At 57.6% G+C, this 18,759-nt stretch overlaps 1 protein-coding gene across 1 annotated transcript; it reads right to left on the minus strand.

Annotated features, from left to right (window-relative positions):
* Positions 1–1,681: 1,681 nt before the first annotated feature.
* Positions 1,682–13,348, minus strand: LOC132317348 (maestro heat-like repeat-containing protein family member 2B). Its single transcript, XM_059819933.1, has 21 exons — positions 13,283–13,348; positions 12,633–12,772; positions 11,812–11,934; positions 11,117–11,282; positions 10,616–10,714; positions 9,974–10,125; positions 9,441–9,584; positions 8,579–8,648; positions 8,354–8,467; positions 7,800–7,873; positions 7,339–7,458; positions 6,206–6,313; positions 5,851–6,010; positions 5,425–5,465; positions 5,001–5,142; positions 4,225–4,277; positions 3,678–3,785; positions 3,352–3,471; positions 3,044–3,166; positions 2,092–2,218; positions 1,682–1,716 (listed from the first exon to the last, which is right to left on the minus strand). Exons 1-21 carry the CDS (start codon positions 13,296–13,298, stop codon positions 1,682–1,684), a joined length of 2,235 nt encoding a protein of 744 aa, XP_059675916.1. The 5' UTR covers positions 13,299–13,348.
* Between the last annotated feature and the right edge of the window lie 5,411 nt (positions 13,349–18,759).

Genomic DNA, 18,759 nt, shown 5'->3' on the forward strand with positions numbered 1-18,759 from the left:
AGCCCCAGCACCCACTCCCCTCTATCGCCCATCCTGCTCCCTGAGCAGCGACTGGGCAGAGGGGCAGGCAGAAGGGCTGCCCCGTAATCCCTGGAGCCCCAAAACCCAGCACCCAGTTGGGCAGGGCTCCCTTCTGGGGCCATGAATGGTGGGAAAAGGGCGCCAGGGCACGCGAGGGGGCTCTACTCACCATGAGCTCGAATCGCTCCTTGCAAGCTCCCAGCACGTGCGTGCAAACCTGCAGGGCTCTCTCCCGCTCCCATTCTTCGGCTGAGGTGAGCCAGCCCTTCAGGACCTGAGGCAGGGTGCATCTCTCTCACAACAGGCATCTTTCTCTCCCTGAGATCCCTCTCCAACTCCCTCCTTCTCTGGCCCCTTCCCAGTGCCATCCCCAGCCCCACCGAGCACTGGCACTGCTGCCTCCACCGCCTCGCTCCCTCCAGCCGCCTCTGCCCTGAGCCCGCTGTTGCTACCCTGCCAGCGTCTCCCCACTCCAGCCTTCCTCCAGGCTGCTCTCAGCCAGCTCAGGGCTGGCTCTGGGCTTTCCTTCCATCAGGGCCCACTGCTCTGCCTGGCCTGAGGATGCAGTGGCCGGGCGCTCCCGTCTCCCAGCTCAGCCCCTGGCCCCGGCCAGACGCACAGCCTCAGAGCAAGGAGCCAAAGCCCCACGTTCCTGCAGGAAAGGTATCCACCTCCTAACACCCTCTAAGGCCTCCACTCTCTGCCCCTGCAACACTTTCCCTCTTGCCCCACGGCTACTCACATGGACCACGTCATCAAAGCAGGCAGAGGTCACCTCTGCCTCCAGAAAGGTTTCTAGGAGATGGCCCAGATCTTCCACGCATCTCCTGTGCAGGTCCTGGTCCTCGGAAGGACAGGACAAGACAGTCTGGCAGCACACTGACAGCAGCTTGCGATTTTCCTTCCGCCTCAGAGGTGGCCTCAGCTTGCTGGCCAGAGGAAAAAGGAAGAGAAAACAGAAAGGAGATTTACTGTCTCCAGAGTAGCTCAAACCACACCTGGGTTCCTCCTAATCGAGGGCCCCAAATCCAACACCCCCACCCACGCCAGCGAGCACTGCCTTCAGCGCCAGCAATTCCTGCCTCCTTCAGGCAGCAGGCAAACCCCTGCCCCCAGGTTAAGGAACCCCGGGGGCTCCCTTCCTGTGGGAGACACCCGACATGGGGGACACCCTCCCACTCCACAGCCCCAGCAGCTCCCGGCCCCATGCTCAAGGCCACTGGGGCTGCCCCAGCCAGCTGGGATGGGGCACACTGGGAGTCCCCACAGCCCGGGGAACAGACCTCACCTCAACTCCTCCAGGGCCTGGAACACTCCATACACCAGGGAGTCCCAGGGCTCCCCCTTGATGCAGTCCTGCAAGTCCCAGAGAGAGAAGCACAGAGTTGGCAGGGGCACGGGACGGCCCTCCCGCCTCCCCTGGGGGGACACGTTCTGCTGCCAGGCCTGGGCAGACACTGCCCCGTCACCCCCACACATCCCCAAAGGCACCGCAGAAGGGCCCCTGCTCCCCAACCACAGCCACCCAGCACCAGCACTCAAGAGCCCCACCAGCTCTGGACACAGCTCCAGGAGCTCACGTGAAGCCCAGAGACCATCGTGCCTCTGGGGTAAGGAGTCCGATGGCACAGCCCTAAACTCCCCCGTGCGACCGCCCCGGCTACGGGCACTCACCAGCAAGGTCCACGTTGCCTCCTGCTTTAAGGACAGCTCAAAGCTGCCACAGTTGCCCACAACCCGGATGGCACAGCTGACCTCGGTGATGCTCTGCACCAGGGCGAGCTTGAGCTGCAAGTCCTGAGGCCAAAGACAGCAAAGCACCCCTTCAACTCTTTGAAGGGCTGAGCTGAGAGGTGGAAGAAGAGCATGGGCAGGGGAAACCCATGGGGGGCTGGATCTGGACGTTGAGGACAAACCCTTCCTTGGGAGATCTTTAGAAAGAGACTGACCATCTCGGTACACCCCAGCCCCAAGGGGCTGGAGCTGGGACACCCTGCCCTGGCACATCCCTGCCCTGCGCGCCCCATGCTCCTACCCTCTGTTTAGCTCTGGAGAGCCGCAGGATGTTGCCCACGATTTCTTTATCCACGCGGGTGAGCAGCTGCTCCCTGGGGGCACGCAGCGCAATGCCGCTGTAGGTGCGCATGAGAGCAGCACGAATGGCCTGGGCGCTCTCCATCTTCTGCCACCGCTGGACCTGTGTCAACAGAGATGCCCCGAGAGGTCAGCCCCGGGACTTTGGCAGGCTCCTGCAGCAGGCCCTGCCCCGCACCCTCACCAGCTTCTTGTTTCCCTGGGCACCTCCCAGCAGCTCCCCAAGCCACTCCTCGAGCTGCGAGCTCCAGGGCCAGAAGTTGTTCCCATCCCACAGCTTGGGATCTCGCATGGGGATGGGGACGAGGGGCAGCCAGCACCACACACTGCTGGCTCTTTTACCACTGATTTGAGAGGTCGAGGAGCTGCCTGGAACCTTTCTGTGGAAAGGTATCTGACATAGCCTGCCACGGTCCTGCTCAGACACGCAGCCCGTGCGCGTCAGGGGTGCAGATGAGCCCACTCTGCTCACCTCCCCAGGCCAGGCTGCACCGCTCTCTCTGTAGGGCCCTGCCCTGCCCTGAAAGGCTTCCCCACAGCCCCCAGGTGGGGAGCAGAGCCAGCGAGACTTCACCAGGCTCCTGCTCTTGGCTCTCAGCTTTGGGGAAGGGTCAGAGTGTCACACCGTGCCCACCCCCTTGTCGCCAGCTCCTGCTGAAGTTAAGTCAGGGGCAAGGTGGCTGCAAGCAAGCAACCGCTGCAGCTGCCCCAGCTGGGTGGCTCTGATCCACCCGGTGTCAAACCCCCTCCTCTCCAAAGACACCTCAGGGGCCCCAATGCCAGGACGTCCCCTCTGAAACAGAGGTCTCGGCTAGCTCTTACACGAATGCTTATCTAAAGGCAGCTGCCACAATTTGGCTGCTGCAGGTGTAGAAGTGAAAGGCGGCCAAAAAAGGAAAGCCAAACAGGGAAACCCTGCCTCCTTTACCTTCCAGCCCATGGAAGTCCGATAAAACCAGCTTCTGGTGAAAGCAGCGGAGAACATGGTCACCGTGTCCAAGACCAGATGGAAGTGGCTCTCAGCCGTGTGGGACACAACAGAAATCATTCCCTGCAACCACAGAGAAACAGGGAGTTGGCTCCAGCCCAGGCACTCGGCCATGGCCAGCAACAATGGCCAGGCAGGACATTGCGGCAAGGGGGAAATGGCAGCAAGGGGGAAATCGAGGTCTGGAGCAGCCCTGCCTCTCCCCTAGGAACAGGCAGGGGATGCGCAGGACATGAACATCACCTCACCTGGGCTTCAGACAGCTGCACAAAGCTTGTCTCCTGCAGGAACCTCAGCACCTGCCCTTGGACGTGTCTGAGATCCTGACAAGCTGCCAGCACTGTCCCAAGGGCCTTGTACAGGAAAAGCTGCAAGAGAAGAGGCCACGTCCGAGATGTGCTCATGGCCCGACCTATCAGGAAAGGTCTGGCCCCAGACAGACCTGACCACCCCTGGTGGTAGCCAGCCACTGGAGTAGCCCAGGGAGGCGCATTTTGGGGGCAAGAGAAGGGGAAGCAATGAAAACCGCCTGCGTGGGCAGAGCCCCAGCCCTGGCGCGGGGCAGGAGACACACCTTCTCCCAGGAGCCGGGGGCAGAGCTGCCCAGCTGCTGGCTCAGCTCCTGGCTCAGGCCCATGGTCCAGGCCCTGTCCTCGATGGGCTCCAGTGACGCTCGCAGGAACTGTGGGGAACAGAGAGGAAGCGAGTGTTCCCCTGCCCTTGGCCAGGATGCTTTCTACGCTCGCATGTCCCGGGACACTGCTGGGGGGAGCTACTGGGAATGGCAGACTCTTCCCCTGCCCCACCCAGCCCTCTTTTCACCAGCCTCCCTCTTCTCCTAACACCTCAGGCGAGAGCCCCCCGGCATGCCAGACATAGAGGAGGAGGCAGTGCTAAGGCGTGTGCCACAGCGATAGAGGGCATTAGCCATCAGCCGTGGCACGTGCGCAGACAGCAGCTCCTCTGAGCGGGCAGGCACCTACTGCGGGGGGAGGCACAGGGCACTCAGGAGGTGCCCCCACCTCCTGCTGCCTACACAGGCAGCCCCGAGCTTCCTCCCACAACTTTGTCTGTTCCCTCTTCTCCCCCTCTATTTGTGACACCCCCCAAGGAAGCTGTACCTTGAGCACATGATGCTCCCACTCTGCAGAGTCCAGGGACCTCTCGGTTTTCCCTAGAAAGCAAGAGGAAGCAAAAGCCCTCGCTGCTATTTAAGCTCACACCAAAGACAAGCCCTGTGGTCTCCTCTGCGGTCAGACCTCCCAACATTCCCAGGCCATCACACTAGAAAGGGCCTCCAAGCACCTACACCAAAGCCCTTGTGAGGCCAAAGACACAGGAGGGATCCCAGGAACATTTGTCAGGGCCACTGATTCAAGCTGGGCAAGGACGTGCTGTCTACGGCAGATCCCCACTGCTTCACTGCAGCTCCCAGAACAACTCCGACCACTGCGTGCCAGCGTGCATTGGCAACACACATTTTCTCCTTAATGACCCACCACTTTCTGCCCATTTGCAGCTTTTCTCCCAGGCTATTGCCAAGGACAGCTGCTGCAAACCTGGTCTGGCCTGGCAACTTGGTTCTCCAAAACCAGGGGCAGCACCCCCTCCAGGAGCACCAGTCCTGTCCCTCCCCCAAACACCGTCCCGGCCAGGACATGGGGGTGCCGCCAAGACCTGCCCTCCAAAAGGACATCAACAGCCCCATCCATCCCCTGGGCCAAATCGACACTGGGGGACAGCTGCCCCCAGCCTCAGCTTTGGCTCCCTGGAAGGGGAAAGGCTGCAGAGCAAATGCTGGGGAACTGGGGACAATTCTCCTCCGTCACGCTGGGAAGCTGCATTTTCCTGCTCCCCTTCCCTCCCCCCAGCCTCTCCCTCCCCACCCGCACTTTACCTTCCAAGTACTGCAGCAGGAGGGGGATCTCGGTCGCCCACACCACCCCCAAGGCTCGGTGTATCCTGCCATGCAGGGCCTGCAGCAGCTGCAAGGCAGCGACTGCACGTTCACCGCTCTTGTGAGGAGCTGCTGCCACCACCTAGGCGAGGGCAGGAGAGAAGGGTCACTCCTGCCACCAGAGCTGCAGTTTTTCCCGGGAGGGAGGGAGGGAGGGAGGGATGGAGGGAGCTCGATGCCGCTCCTGCACCCGGGGTGCTGCTAGCCCCAAGAAAGGAGTGGCATACCCAACGGGCCCAGGCAGTCTCAGGCACACTGCCTCCTCCTTGGGGGATCCCGGCACTGGCCTCAACAGCATCTCTGCCCTGGGCTCCCCCACCACCCCTGGCCAGAAAAGCTCTTTCCCCCGGGCCCCACTACTCACCAGCAGTCGAGCCAGCAGGGCCTGGGGAGCCGGCAGCCGGGCTGTGGGGAGGAAGAAAGGCTGGGTGAGCCAACGAGCCCCTGCCATGCCCTGCCCATCGCGCCTCCAATGCTCCGCACAGGGCTGAGGGCTGAGAGCAGCTGTGCTGCCACGGCGCTGACCCGGGAGAAATCCCCAGGGCTGCCCAGCACGGGACGAAGGCAGCTCCAGCATGGCCAGGAACAAGCCCCGGCTCGCCAGGAGAGTGCTGCGAGCAGGAGAAGCAGGCCTCTGCGCTGGGCAAGGGGCAATGCAGGGCAGAGCCCCTCGTGCCCAGCAGCAGAGCCTGGCTCCGCTCTTTGGTTCTCCCAGGCTTCTGCTGAGGGCTGGCAGGGTGCATGTAGACACAGACTGGCCAAGCCCCTGGCTGAACCCATTAGCTTCTACCTCGCTCCTGGGAGTCCACGGCGTCAGGCTCCTCCTCGTCTTCTTCACACCCTGCACTCTCCCGTCTCTCAACTAGGGCTCGGAGACAGCGGGAGAGCGGGATCAGCATGCCGCTGTACTGGGCTGGCACCACATACTGCAGCAGCCTCGGCCACAGGAGCTGCAGAGAAGAACCAGACAATTCACCACATCAGCATTTCTATTCAGCTCAAAGACAAAAATGACAGTCTGCTTTTCCCTGAGCCTTGTGTGCTTCAGCACATGTGAGGGGAGAGGTTCACAGCATGGGGAAGCACGAGGAAAAATGCCCTGAAGGCAAGAAGTGGCCACAGCAGCAGGGCACAGGGCGACTTACTTTGGTCATCCCTCTCAGAGAGACGTCCAGCGAGCCCAGGATGTCCACACACAGGGCTCGAAGAGCTCCTTCCTCCGGTGTTACCCAGGCAAAAAGGCCTCCTGCCACCTGTAAGACAGAGTTGGCAAAACCCATGTTACTCTCAGCTCCCGACCGACAAGGCTCAGGCATGGCCCCACCAGTGCTCCTGCGCCAACCTCCCAGGAGCACTGACCTCCAGAAGGAGGACAAGGACGGCCAGACCCAGCTCGGGAACCACTTCCCAGACCCTGGGAAGGACTAGGAAGCCTGGGAGCAGAAAGAGACACCGCTTGTCTGCACGGTCCCCCAGGACCCAAATGCTGCTGTCGTGCCATGGTGAGGAACGTGCCCTTCAGCAGGGCTGTGTTTGATGCCAGCCCTGGCAGCAGCACGCCCAGCCCGACAGATGTGGAGGAGAACCTGGCTCTTTCCTTTGTCCTGCTCCCAAAGCAGAGCCTCCCCAAGCCCTGGAGCAAAGCAACACCCACAGATCCCCTGGTTGGAGGGAGGCTCTAGCCAGAGGGAAGATCCTCAGCAAGTCAGCAAAAGGCTCAGCCATGCCCATCCTTCATCTCCTGAGCACCCAGCTGGAAACACTCACCAAAGGGACTGCCAGACGGCCTGTCCCCTTGGCAGAAGGGATGTGCGTCCCCAGACTGCTATTGGATGGGCAGGGCATGCTTTTGAGGGCCAGAGTATGAGAACACCACAGAAAGATCCTCTAGCCAGGCCCATCTGGCTGCAGTGGCTGTGTTTTGCTGATTGTCTGTGAGCACTTAAGGATGGAGGATGTCCTGTCCCTAGAAGACCCCTCCCTTTGCAAGGCAGCTTTGCTGAAGGTGTCTGTGGGCACAGCTCAGCCTGTGGGGTGCGCAGGCAGCCCCACAGTCCCAGGTGGCACGCCCGGGTGCAAACCCTCATCATTCACGGACGTCTCCACCAACATCAGCACACACACACATGAGGAACAGCCATTTGCAGGTCATTCCAATGGCAGCGCCGGCGCTGATGGCCCTGCAGCGTGGAGCTCTCCATGCTCAAGGATGCCTGCAGGAGCTCTCAGCACAGGCCAGGCACTGCTGGAAGCCCCAGGTGTCTCGCTCTGCCCTTACCAGTCTGCCTGAGGTCCGGCTGAACTCGTTGAAGATGTGCCCCACCACATCCCATGCCCAGCAGCTCTGGGAGCCGGAGCTGAGCAGCTCCCGGATGAACTCCAGAACTGCCCTCCGCACCTGCCAGGGGAGAGCGTGGTTACGGTCCTCCTGTTCAAAACCCAAAGGGAAGCCGCCTTTGCTTGGGGGCAGCCTTTGTGGCTCGCGGAGAGATGACAAGCGCACGGCAGAAGCTTTCGCTACTGCCATCAGGGCTGGGCTTTAGCACCAGGCTGGATGGGCATTTGCCCCACAGAGCACAGCGACCTCCCCGCTCCACTCTGCCAGCTCTCCCCGGGGAAGAGCCATCACCCACCGCCTGGGCAATGCACTGGCACTTCCCCAGGCACCCCAGCTCTGCCCTGAGGAAAAGGCTTCCTCTGCCTCCCCTGGTGGCACTGTCCCTTCCCAAACCAGCTCACCTGGGCACTGGGGTCGTTGCACACTGACCCCATGGCCTCCACCACCTGGGGCAGCTTCTCTCTCACTGCAGGTGCTGGAAGAGATATGGAGAGGTGTGCATTGAGGCAGAGCCCCAACGGCAGAAGCTTCCAAGTTTTTCGCACACCAAGGGGACAGAAAAGGGGGGCCTGACTCTGACTTCACAGGAGGCAGCGGCGTAGCCAGAGCGACTCCATTTCTAGAGGCACAGCTGTTTTATAGGGACTGAAAGCTATGGTAATATGGTAACACAGAGCACGTGAGAAATGACTTGGGTACAAGCAGCTCCTGTGCACCAGCCCACCCGCCCACCCACGAGCCTGCCCGTGTTACTGAGCTTGGAGCATCATCCCTGGTGTGCCACCATTTCTAACTGCCGGAGGAGAGCTCGAGCCCTGTCGCAGGGTGTCAGCTCGGCTGGGGGACCCGCTCTTTGCAGCTCCTTTTGGGTGCAGGTGCACCACTTCCAGCCCGTTCCTGCTCTCAGCCCAGCAGCCCCAACCCCTGCCTTCTGTCCCTGGCCCATGGCACTGACCGTCAGAGTGGGCCAGCGCTCCCAGCAGGCCCAGGGCTGCCACGCGACCGGCCTTGCTCCCACCGCTCTCCGGGGAGTGCAGAAACATGCCCGTCTCCTCAGGGCATATTCGTGCTGCAGGGAAGAAATCGCATTCTGCACTAGCAGGCAGCTGCCTCTGACTGCCGAGGACAGGGAGAGAGCCGCCACAGCACGACGGGGGATCGCCCAGTCTCCTCTCCTTACCCTGCAGCGCGATGCAGCGGGGAAGTTCTGCCTTAGGGGCCAGGCCAGGCTCTTTGGTCACGTCAGGGAGCTGTGGGAACAAGGTCTGTTTTAAAGAAATCTGCATCAGCATTGAGGGGGACTGAAAAGAAAGGGTGCTCTCTGCCCTCCTCTCCCAGAGTCCTGCTGCGACTTGGCTGAGAGGGAAATCACTGTGGGAACAGGGCTGCCCCTCAGGCCCATTCCGAACAGCCAGGATCAGGCCTCCTGCAGCCTTAAGGAACCTACGTGGCACCTGTCTCACAAATCCTGGCGTGTTCCTGGCCTGCAGGAAGGTCTGTGAGACAACGGGGGAGGAAGAGGAGGCTAAAGCTACCTAAAGGCACATCTGGGAGAAGGGGAGTCCCTAACACCAGCTCCCAGGGAAAACCACAAACCTTCCTGGATGGGGCTTCTTGTTTGCCCTCCCCTCAGAGCAGCATCGGCAGGGTCTCTTTCCTCTGAACAGAGCCCGCTGTTGACAACTCCGTTTCCTGGCACTTCCCACTCATCAGACCTCAGCCCTCACTGGACGGGACTGGACACGGCCCCGGGCATTAGGGCAAAGCTCTTCCCACACACAGAGCCCTAGGGAGATGGCAATGCCTCCCTTCCTGAGAAGACGAGCCCCGGGGACTCTTGCCTCCCTTCTGGCCCCTCCCCTCTTTTCTCTTTTCTTGCCCAAAGAGCGCGGGGAATTCTCAGGCCTCCTCTGCTCTCCCCCTCCCTGTTCCTTCTCTAAGGCCTTCACAGCTCCTCCTGGCACCCCACAGCTCCCCAGTGCCTCGTGGCACTCGCGCAGACCCACCCCAGCAGCCACGCCGGGCCCTGCGCAACACCTCACCTTGTTGACCCGGGAGGTGTCTCGGACCTCCTGAGATTGGTGCAGCAGCCAGAGGAGCTGCTCCCAGGCATGCTCGCGGTGCTGCTCCTCACGCAGCAGGACCTCCATCATGGCAGCCACCGCCCTGAGCACAGCCTGCTTGTCCTGAAGAGGGAAGGGAGAGGCTCTGCTTGGAGGGCTGAAGGTCTGCCTAGCACTCAGCATCGCCTGCACACCAGTCTGCCCTTCCCACTGGGAGGGGTTTCCCTTTCCCTTCTGCCCTGCAGCAGAAGGGCTCACTCCAGAGGAGAGAGAGCAGTTCCCCACGCTCGCACCCCAGCCCTCCCTGCAGAAAGGCCCCAGGACTCGGCTGCTTCCTGCCAGAGAGCCTCCAGCCCCAGGCACAGTGACAGCAGGCTCCCGGCCTGGGATGCTGTCTCATTCAGACCGCTCCCTCCCCTCACCCCTCTGCTCGCACCCCACCAGCCACAGACAGACCCACCAACGTGGACATCCCCGCTGTGGCCCCAGGCGTGGAAAGCAGCACTTCTTACCTCTTCTTCCTCGCAGCCCAGCCAATTTACCAGCGCGTAACGGAAGACTGGGTAAATGTCTTCACAGAGCTGCGCTTCCCCGTTGCGAGGGAAGGGGCATTGCTCCCGGCTGCTGAAGTATGTATTGACCCCTTTTGACCATTGCTCCAGAACTGCACCAGGAGAAAGGGAAGGGCAGCACGTGAGAGTCTGCAGCAGGGACGGAACCTTGCACCCTCACCCAAGCCTGCTCTAAGGATGGTCCCAGGCTCGGCAGGGCTCAGCCCAGGACCAGATCTGCATCTGAGGCCAAGCTCTGCCCTTGAGGTGTCTGGTTTCAAACACCCCACCGTTTCTCTCCTCCTCCCCATCCTTTTCCTCCTCAATGGCCTGTTCCCCTCCAGTATTTCCCAGGGTAAACAGGGGAACAGAAGCCATGGGAAGAGACCCAGGAGTTCCCCTGTGCAGCACCGTCACGTCCTACCCACAGAAACCTCCGGGGCTTCTCCCGCTCCTTCTGCACACTCACAGCGGTTTGGGATCGCCAAGGCCTGACCTCGCTGTGGGCTGACACCTGCCATGTTCCCTCTGAGATCACATGGAGGCATCAAAGGCCACCCCAGCCCCTGACCCTGGGACCCCAGCTAAGGAGCCGACACTCACCACTGCAGACGGCGCGCAGGATCCGGCCACTCCCCACCCGGCTCAGCATGGCACGCAGGGCAAGCAGCGTCATTCCCACGAAGGGGATGCACCGCAGGGCTGCGGAGAAGGCAGGGACAGAGGGACCGAGAGGGTCAGTGAGAGACACGGGAGACCGGGGTCGATCCCTGGCAAGGCTGGGGCTGCTGGGCCATGCGGGACATGCCAGAGGCTGTGGGGAGGGCTGCCTTCCCCAAGGGGGACACAGGAAAGCCCTTTACAGAAATGGGGAGGACGGTGCGGGGCAGAGACCCTGCGGGTTTGTCTCCAGTGGGTTCCCACCCTCCAGGAACCAGGACTGGGCTAGTAAGGCAGAGCTGCCGGCCAGCCCTGGCACAGAGCAAGGAGGCATGGCGACTTCATAGCCCCCCAGTTCAACACAGAGCCTTCAGGAAGGGGGAGGGTGCTTTCTCCCCGTTATCTCAGACCCCTACCCAAACCAAGAGGCCCAGGGTGCCGTACCGTAGCTGCGGGCCATTTTGCCCAAGGTGAGGAGCACAATCTCATCAGGGACCTTCCCCATGGCCTTCAGGTGGCTCTGGAGCTCAGACATGACAAAGTGGAAGCGGGAGCGGGCCAGAGCCACCAGGACGTCGCTAGCAGCCATCTTCACATCATCTGTCACACCCTGAAAAAGTGCCACAAGTTAAACACTCCCAAGAAAAAGGCTGAGGCACTCGGACAGGCTGAACGCCCCTGTCTCCCCTGCAAGACCCCACGGGGCAGTTCGCTCAGACCGGGCGCCTGCTGCCTCTTGTACCCTGGGGTAGGCGAGCAGCTCCCCGGTGAGACCAGGGAGGCTTTTCCCTAGCACAGCCCTGTGCTGCTGCCTTCTCTCCCTCTCTGCAGAGATGCCAGGAACAAACTGTCACAGACTCAAGGACCCCCTGGGGCCTCTCCACTGGGGCTGCTGGGTTCCCAGGGCTGTTCCTCAAGTGAGCTTGAACCCAGCTCTCGCTCAGTTAGAAACAGCCCCGCGTCCACCTCTCTGCACTACTCTCTGCATCTCCTCTTCAAATGCCCTATAAGGAGGAGTCCCCTTCAGACCTCCACTGGGTCTGAATAGTTGAGGAACATCTCTGTGCTGCTCTGGATTTCCCCAAAAACCAGGGCCAGAGGCAGGCTGCTTTGGCGGCCTTGAAAGAGAACAAGCTCACCTGGGCTGCTCGCATGTCACTGGACACCTCTGCTATCAGGCGGTTCACGACACCGCTCTGCAAACTGCCATCGTCTCCTTGCAAGAAGCTCTCCAGCTCCCGGTATGTCTCCACTCGGTCACCCTGGGGACAGACCACACATGGGAGTGATGGGACTTGCTTTGCCCTCGTTGCCAGGGACCCACGAGAGAGACCTACTGCCCCCCAAATCATCTCTCTGCCATGGGCACGAGGTACGAGCTGCAGGCATCGGTCAGGACAGCCATGGGGAACGGCAAGATCTTCCACGGCACCTCTGACACTACCAGAGAGCCAGACAGGGAGGTTGATTCCACCAGGGTAAAAGGCCATGCGGGAGCCTAGGAAGTCGTTCCTGAGGATGGGGGATGGTGGAGGTCAGACGGACAGTGCCAGGCGAGGAAGGGGAAGATGTGGGAATGAGACCAGTCCCTGAGGAGGGGGAGCCATGAACTCCCTGCACCTTGGGGCACAGTGTCGCTCCCCTCGCACAGGCAGGAGCCCAGGCGCTGGGACAGTTCTGGAACCAAAGCTAAGGTGGGGCCTCGAGCACTTGGGCAAAGGTGCTGGAGAGATGCTGGGATTTATGCCAGAGGCTTTGCCTTGTCCAGGAGAGCACTGCAAGCTCCCAGGGAAAGGAGGGAGGGAGCAGTGGCATTAGTCCAGCTGGAGCGGCAGGATCGGCGCTTGGGGACGAAGCGCCTGCAGGAGGGCAGAGGTGCCATCAGGCGAAATCCCCCTCTGCCACGGCACCTGGGGAAGTCAAGGGCTTGGAGGGGAGCCCTCGAGCCCCCTTGTCTCACCTCATGGTCTTGCAGCCGCTTTAGCAGAGAAGCCCCACTAGCCACAAAGGTAGTGACGGCTTTAGGGACAGCCTTCTTTGCCCTGCCTCCATCCTCAGGATGTGCAGGTCTGGACTGAGAACCAAAGCACGGGCAGAGAGCTGGAAGAAAAGAAAGAAATGGTTTTGCTGGCTGCAGGGCTTTGCACCAGGGAGGGAGGAGGATCTTCCCAGCCTCTCCCAGCACTAACAGCCCGTGCTGGGCTGTACTGGCAAGAGGGCAGTCAGTGGGATGAGGGAAGGGAGTCTTCCCCTCACTGCGGCACTGGGAAGACCGCACTGGGAATACCACACTGGGGGACTGGATCCATTCTGGGCTCCCCAGTGACAGAATGGCAGCAATGCGCTAGAGCGAGTCCAGCACGGGGACCTCGAGCTGGGCGGGACATGGACATGGGACCCTGCAAGGAGGTGCTGGGAGGGCTGGGGCTGGGCAGCCCCGACAAGAGTCGGCTGGGCCAGGTCGTCTTTGAGCAGTCCCCAGCTGCCCCACGGAGGGCAGGGAGAGGATGGAGCCAGAGCCCTCTCGGAGGTGCCTGGCAGCAGGATGAGAGGTGACGGGGACGCAGCCCCCAGCAGGCAGCAGCCCCCAGCCCCCCACCACCGCCTCACCTCTGAGTGCTCTCATCCTCCTCAGGGCAGCAGGATCCCCCAGATGGACGCACTGCTCTCTCTGGGTCCTCCTCCTGTGAACGCCATGAGAAACTGGGGCAGCACCAGCCCCTTGGGAAGATATAGAGCCTGGCCATTGTGACACCCGTGCGGGGCGCGGCGCCTCACAGAGGGCTGCTGTGACACAGGGACACGTGCTGGGGACACGCCGCGGGGCGGGGACCAGACACGCAGCACCCTGCGGATCCCCACAGGCCCCGAAATGCAGGATTTCCCCATTCTCCATCACTTGAACTCACTCATGGTCCTCGAACAGTTCTAGCAAGGACTTTCTCCCGAGAGCCCTTCCCAGCCCCGTCCCCGATCCACGTCCCCCTCCAGGGACCCGAGGCCGCCGGAGCAGTTTGTGCCACCGCTCACAGCCGCACAGCGTTACTCAGCCATCTGGAAAGCCTCACTGGCACCCAGGGCCTGAGAGCATCAGGCCACAAGCCTCCAGTAAACACGCACGGCAAAGTTTTTCCCCATTTTCCCATTTTCAGCCCAGAACATCAGCGCTGATGGGGGGCCCCAGCCCAGCCTGTCTGGGCCCTCGGGGCACAGCTGCTCCTGGCCCATCCCGCCCTGCGGGCCGTGCTGGGCCTTCTCAGGGGAAGGCGCGGGCCCTCGCCCTGAGGCCTCGCAGCACGAACAGGTGGAGGGTGCCCAGCCCAGCCCCGGTCGGGCGCCCTCCTGCTCCCTCCCTCAGTGCCAGTGTCACCGAAATCGGGAATGGAACCCCTTCACACTGGTCTATTAAAGAGCAGGCATTACTGCATTCGGCACCGGGTGCGTGGGGGATCTCTCCAGCCAGCATGCACCCCTGGCTGAAATCATGACAGGGATTTAAAACAGGTGACAAAGTTAGTTACGCCTACTGCTCCTACCCCTTAACTAACTATTGGTTAGTACCTTTCTTACTTCATCTTACAGATACAGTTCCAATTCCCTACGCATGCCCAGAGGGGAGGGGGCTTATTTGGGTTGGGGGCGTTTTCTAGCTAGGAGGTGTGGGTTTCACATGACAATGAGGCAGGTCAGCCTTAAAACAGTTTTGGCACTCTATTCTATTTTCCTAGACTTCGACCTTGTGGTAATCCTTACTGTTAGTTAGTGGAGACAGTTTTTAACTGTAATTTTATGTCTACATACCAGGTGCACGCATTACAAAGTATCTTCTTCACATTATTTCCATTCCTTTTACACTACTTTGACCCTGCGTTTCAGGATGTTCTGTAACACCAGCACCAGGTCGAGCCACTGACTGCGGGGGCCTGGGGTTGCGGCCGTCAGCTCCTGCTGAGGCGTAGGAGCCCCCAGGTGTGGGGGGGCTGGCTCTCAGCCTGCGGAGAAGTGGCCTCACCCTCAGCCTGCGGAGAAGTGGCCTGTGGAGAGGGTCCAGGTCGGGCCGGTGCCCTCCTCTGCCCCAGCCCTACTTTCAGGGGCGCAGTGTGATGCTGTGTGGTTACGCACGGGTGGGCCGGGAGCGGCGAGGGGCTTCTGCAAGTAGGTTCCCAAGAGCTCAGTTACTGTGTTGCTCCTCTTCCATACTGCCCCTTCTGCCTTCCGTGCAGCGGATCAGCCTGGGGCTGAGTCAGGTGGGGCGAGACCTTGGCTGTCCCAAACAGGTATTCCCCCCTCGGGGCAAGGTGTCTTGGTGCCAGGCCTCTGCAAAGGGAGGACAGACTCTGGGTTGGAAAGGGCAGAGCCAGCCATCAGAGGGGTCCCTCTCTCTCCAGCCAGGTCCCCCACAAAAAGACAATTCAGGTGCCCAGCAAGCCCCTCTCCGGCGTCAGGGAGGTGCTGGAGAGAAGGGGGGCCCTGCCTCCTTCCCTCGGGCCACCCCTCGGGTTTGCTCGCGGGGGGGGTGCGCGGGGCGAGGAGCCCCAGTTCACGTCCCACGTGTGGAATTCGTGTCTGATTTACTTCATTTAGTTACTGACGGCTGTGGATCCTTCACCGACCTGTGTTTGCGATGCTCATTTAGTGCTGAAAACGGCTTTATAAACGTTTGAAACAGAGATCTCGCCAGCTTGTGTTCTGCTGGCACTGGCACTGGACACGTACGTCTTTGTGTAAGACCACCACCCCCAAAAAAAAAACCCACTCCCCCCTGAACCTGAAGTCCAGTTCTGGACCCCTTCTGTGCCTTCTAGCGGGGAGTCATTTCCTTTCAGGTGATGCGGGTCCAGACGTATATCCTGTGTCACTTCAACTGTTGAGCGCACAGACTTCTTGTAAACCTCAGCTACTCAGGTCACATCCTCTGCCGGTGCCGGAATAAGAATTTCAGGTAAGACGGATTGATGTCTGCGTGCTGCGGGGATTGTATTTGGGAGATCACAGATGGTCTTCAGCTTTGAGGATCAAATGTAACCGTGATTCTAAACGAGAAGTAGAAATACCTTGTATATATTTGTACTGAACAATAGACTACAACACAGATCCTGAACACGTGAAAGGGAATATTAGAAGTTATCGTCTCGTCTGACCATGAGGAAAATGTTTGTAGTACTTGCGTTACAAAGAGGAGAGCTGCTGATGCCTCTGCTGAGGGAAAGCGGGGGGAACACAACTCGATGTTCTAGACAAGTCAAATTGTTTTGGTCTGAATGCGACAATACGGATAATCGTGTTACTCAAAGCATTTGATAGATTTTTCTAAATAGGCTCGAGGCCTTGTAACTGTCCTGTGCTCTCACTGATTCACTTACTCTGAATCTTTGAGAATTGAGTGGCTTTAGGTTGTACAGTATTTGAACAAATATTACTGCCTAAGACTAGATTAATCTGAGAAGCTGTGCTTACCTGAAACATGTCATTAAAGAGTTTTAAAGAACCCTTTGCTTCCTGCCTGATGAAGAATGTCTGCTTTTGCTTTTTTATCAAAGTGTTTCTAAATACTTCACCATTTTCCATGGGAGATCATAGTGACGTGTGCAGAAGAAAATGACTTGTTATGGCTGACCTGCAACTCTAAATGTACTCCTGGTAGAGGCCACTATGGTAGAGCACAAGTTAGAGCTGAACACTAAAGTGGATTTCTTGTCACTTTGTCACTTGCAGCTTCCTGCGCTACCATGGCCATTTACAACACTGCAGTGGTTACCAGCAGGGGCATCACCACAGAACAGTGGTGCACACCGCTCCTTTCTGAGGAAGGTTGATGTTGTGAACGTAGGGGAGCGATTTAACCACTTACTTCTATTGGTAAATTCCTATGTCTAGCAGAAATTCTTTTATTTCCTACAGTTAGGGAAAAAAATCCTCCCACCTTATACTCGTTACATAGGTAGCATAACTGAAAAAAATTTGCATCCTCCTGTTCATAAAGCTACTGTGAAAACTCAGTTCAGTTAACAGCATTTCTCAAATGCAATTTTTGTACACTTACTATGTGTATTTACAGTGGAATTCCTCTTGGAAAAGTGTGCAAGGTAAATATGCAGTAGAAGGCAACAGTGCTTTAATGAAGAGGAAAAGTTAATGTCTGGGGGAAGGAAAAGTGTGTAGGAAGAGGGGAGTCCCTGTGGTTCTTAGGTGCCGCTCAGAGCTTCGGTGAATACCTTCTCCATCTTCTGCTGTGTGGATGCTATTATCCCTGAATTCATGGGTTGTATGGATTTCCTATCTTGTGACAGATGAGTGAAGGCAGCAAATTCTGTGCCTGAGCCTTAGTCCCTGTGCATACAGGTATTGTAAATACTCTGATTTTCTAAAATAATCAAAATATGATCATATAGAAAGGTTAAATTTGATTAACAAATAAAATAATAAAATACAAAGGCATAAGTTAGGATTGTTAAGTTAGAAACAATAACCATAGGAACCTCACCAGGGAGTCGCTGTTCCATACTAAGGAACTAACAGTAACGAGATGGAACGATGAAGAATTGAATAGAAAAGTTTCATCTGAGTCCTGTGACAATGTGACCTGATATGCACCAGTGATGCTGCTTGGAAAGTTCCGTACCTTTCCCACCTTGATTCGAATATCAAGAATGCCAATCAATCAATATTAATAGAAATAACTATTGATTGTTTTAAGGATGGATATTGGTAGAATGGTATAATCCAGAGAGCGATTAATAAAAAATAAATTATACATATTCTGTATGAAGGTAACTAGGTATGATTTATCTGTGATTTAATCATAAACTAACTGTTGAACAATGTAGCATCGTGAATAGGTAGAATTTGCTTGTCAAGACAATGATAAGTTGTAGGCCTGGTCAGTAAACCGAGGAAAACTTAAGAAGATTCCAAGAATGGAATTTTACAACCAACCTGAGCATGCGCAAAGATTGGGTTCAACTAAAGGACACCATGAGGAAGACTATGGACGACCACCAGAGGACCTTAGACGACCACCTGTGTACCTGGAGGCGCATGCGTCACGAGCATTTACATATATTAATGAGTTCTCAGAAATGGTATGAGTATGTTAATTGTTTCTTGGAAATGTGATGAATATGTATACTTTGATTGTATATAACTTTTGTAGCAGAGAAACTAAGCACGCACACGAGGTGGAGCGATCCCCTGTGTGTCCAACGCTGCAATAAAGAAGTGTCTGCTCACCTACGTACAGTGTGTAGGTGAGTTTTTATATTACAGATTTGTAACACAGGGAACAGTGAAGTTGTAAAAGAATGGGAAGGGGTGGGGGGAGCTATCTGCCTAGATCATCTCTGCCTAAAAAACCAGAAATTTTAACTAAGTCATAAGTAGGTTTTGACACAAGTTTTGTTTAAAAGAGAAGTAATTGAGCAAGCAAGACAGTAAGAATTACCTTCTTTGTAAGGTGTTGATGAAAGGTTGGGTGGAGCCAGACAAACTCCACTATTTCATCTGTTGGATAGCATTGCCCTCATCTGACCTAGGCACAGATCTCAAGTTTGGGACACGGAGAATTCGTGGTTTGATGGTCACAGTGGCATCTCATTGGGCACACGGAGACTGCATGCCTCTCGGCCGGGTTAAACGAGGCCTTCTGGACTTCTGTTAAATGCCAGGAAGACTGATACTCTCCTGGCAGTGCAGAAAGGAGAAGTTGCAAGCTTCTGGAAGATTGCATTGGGTTAAAGATGAGGTCACTTGCATCTTTAATGCAGCGTGGATGCGGCAGAGCAGGTGGCCTGTGTGTCCACAGACCAGCTGGAGCCTTTTTCTCTGGCTGAGTGCTTACGCTTGGAGCTGAAATGAGGTGTTCTCCGGGTCCTGATGGTTCCTTATGCCCTGACACAGTGCCCCCTCCAGCTCTGCCTGTGCCTGATAGCTCAGCTGAGACGGTCTATTTTATATAGCTTTGCTACAAGAAAACACTCACACATGTTTAACATTTTTAACATGCTTTACTGAACTTGTGATTATAAAGGCAATTTACAATAAAGCGATTAAACAAACAGTAAGTTAAAACACCACACATTTATACAAAG

This window comes from Gavia stellata, chromosome 7 (genome assembly GCF_030936135.1).
Source record: "Gavia stellata isolate bGavSte3 chromosome 7, bGavSte3.hap2, whole genome shotgun sequence".
Classification (NCBI taxonomy): Eukaryota; Metazoa; Chordata; class Aves; order Gaviiformes; family Gaviidae; genus Gavia; species Gavia stellata.

Bases quoted from the DNA above. Each gene is read 5' to 3' on its own strand.
- LOC132317348 (XM_059819933.1), bottom strand. The intron at 3,472-3,677 runs GTGTGTCTCCTG...CTTCTCTTGCAG, and splicing joins CCCCCGGCTCCTGGGAGAAG to CTTTTCCTGTACAAGGCCCT. The intron at 3,167-3,351 runs GTGAGGTGATGT...CTGTGGTTGCAG, and splicing joins TGCAGCTGTCTGAAGCCCAG to GGAATGATTTCTGTTGTGTC.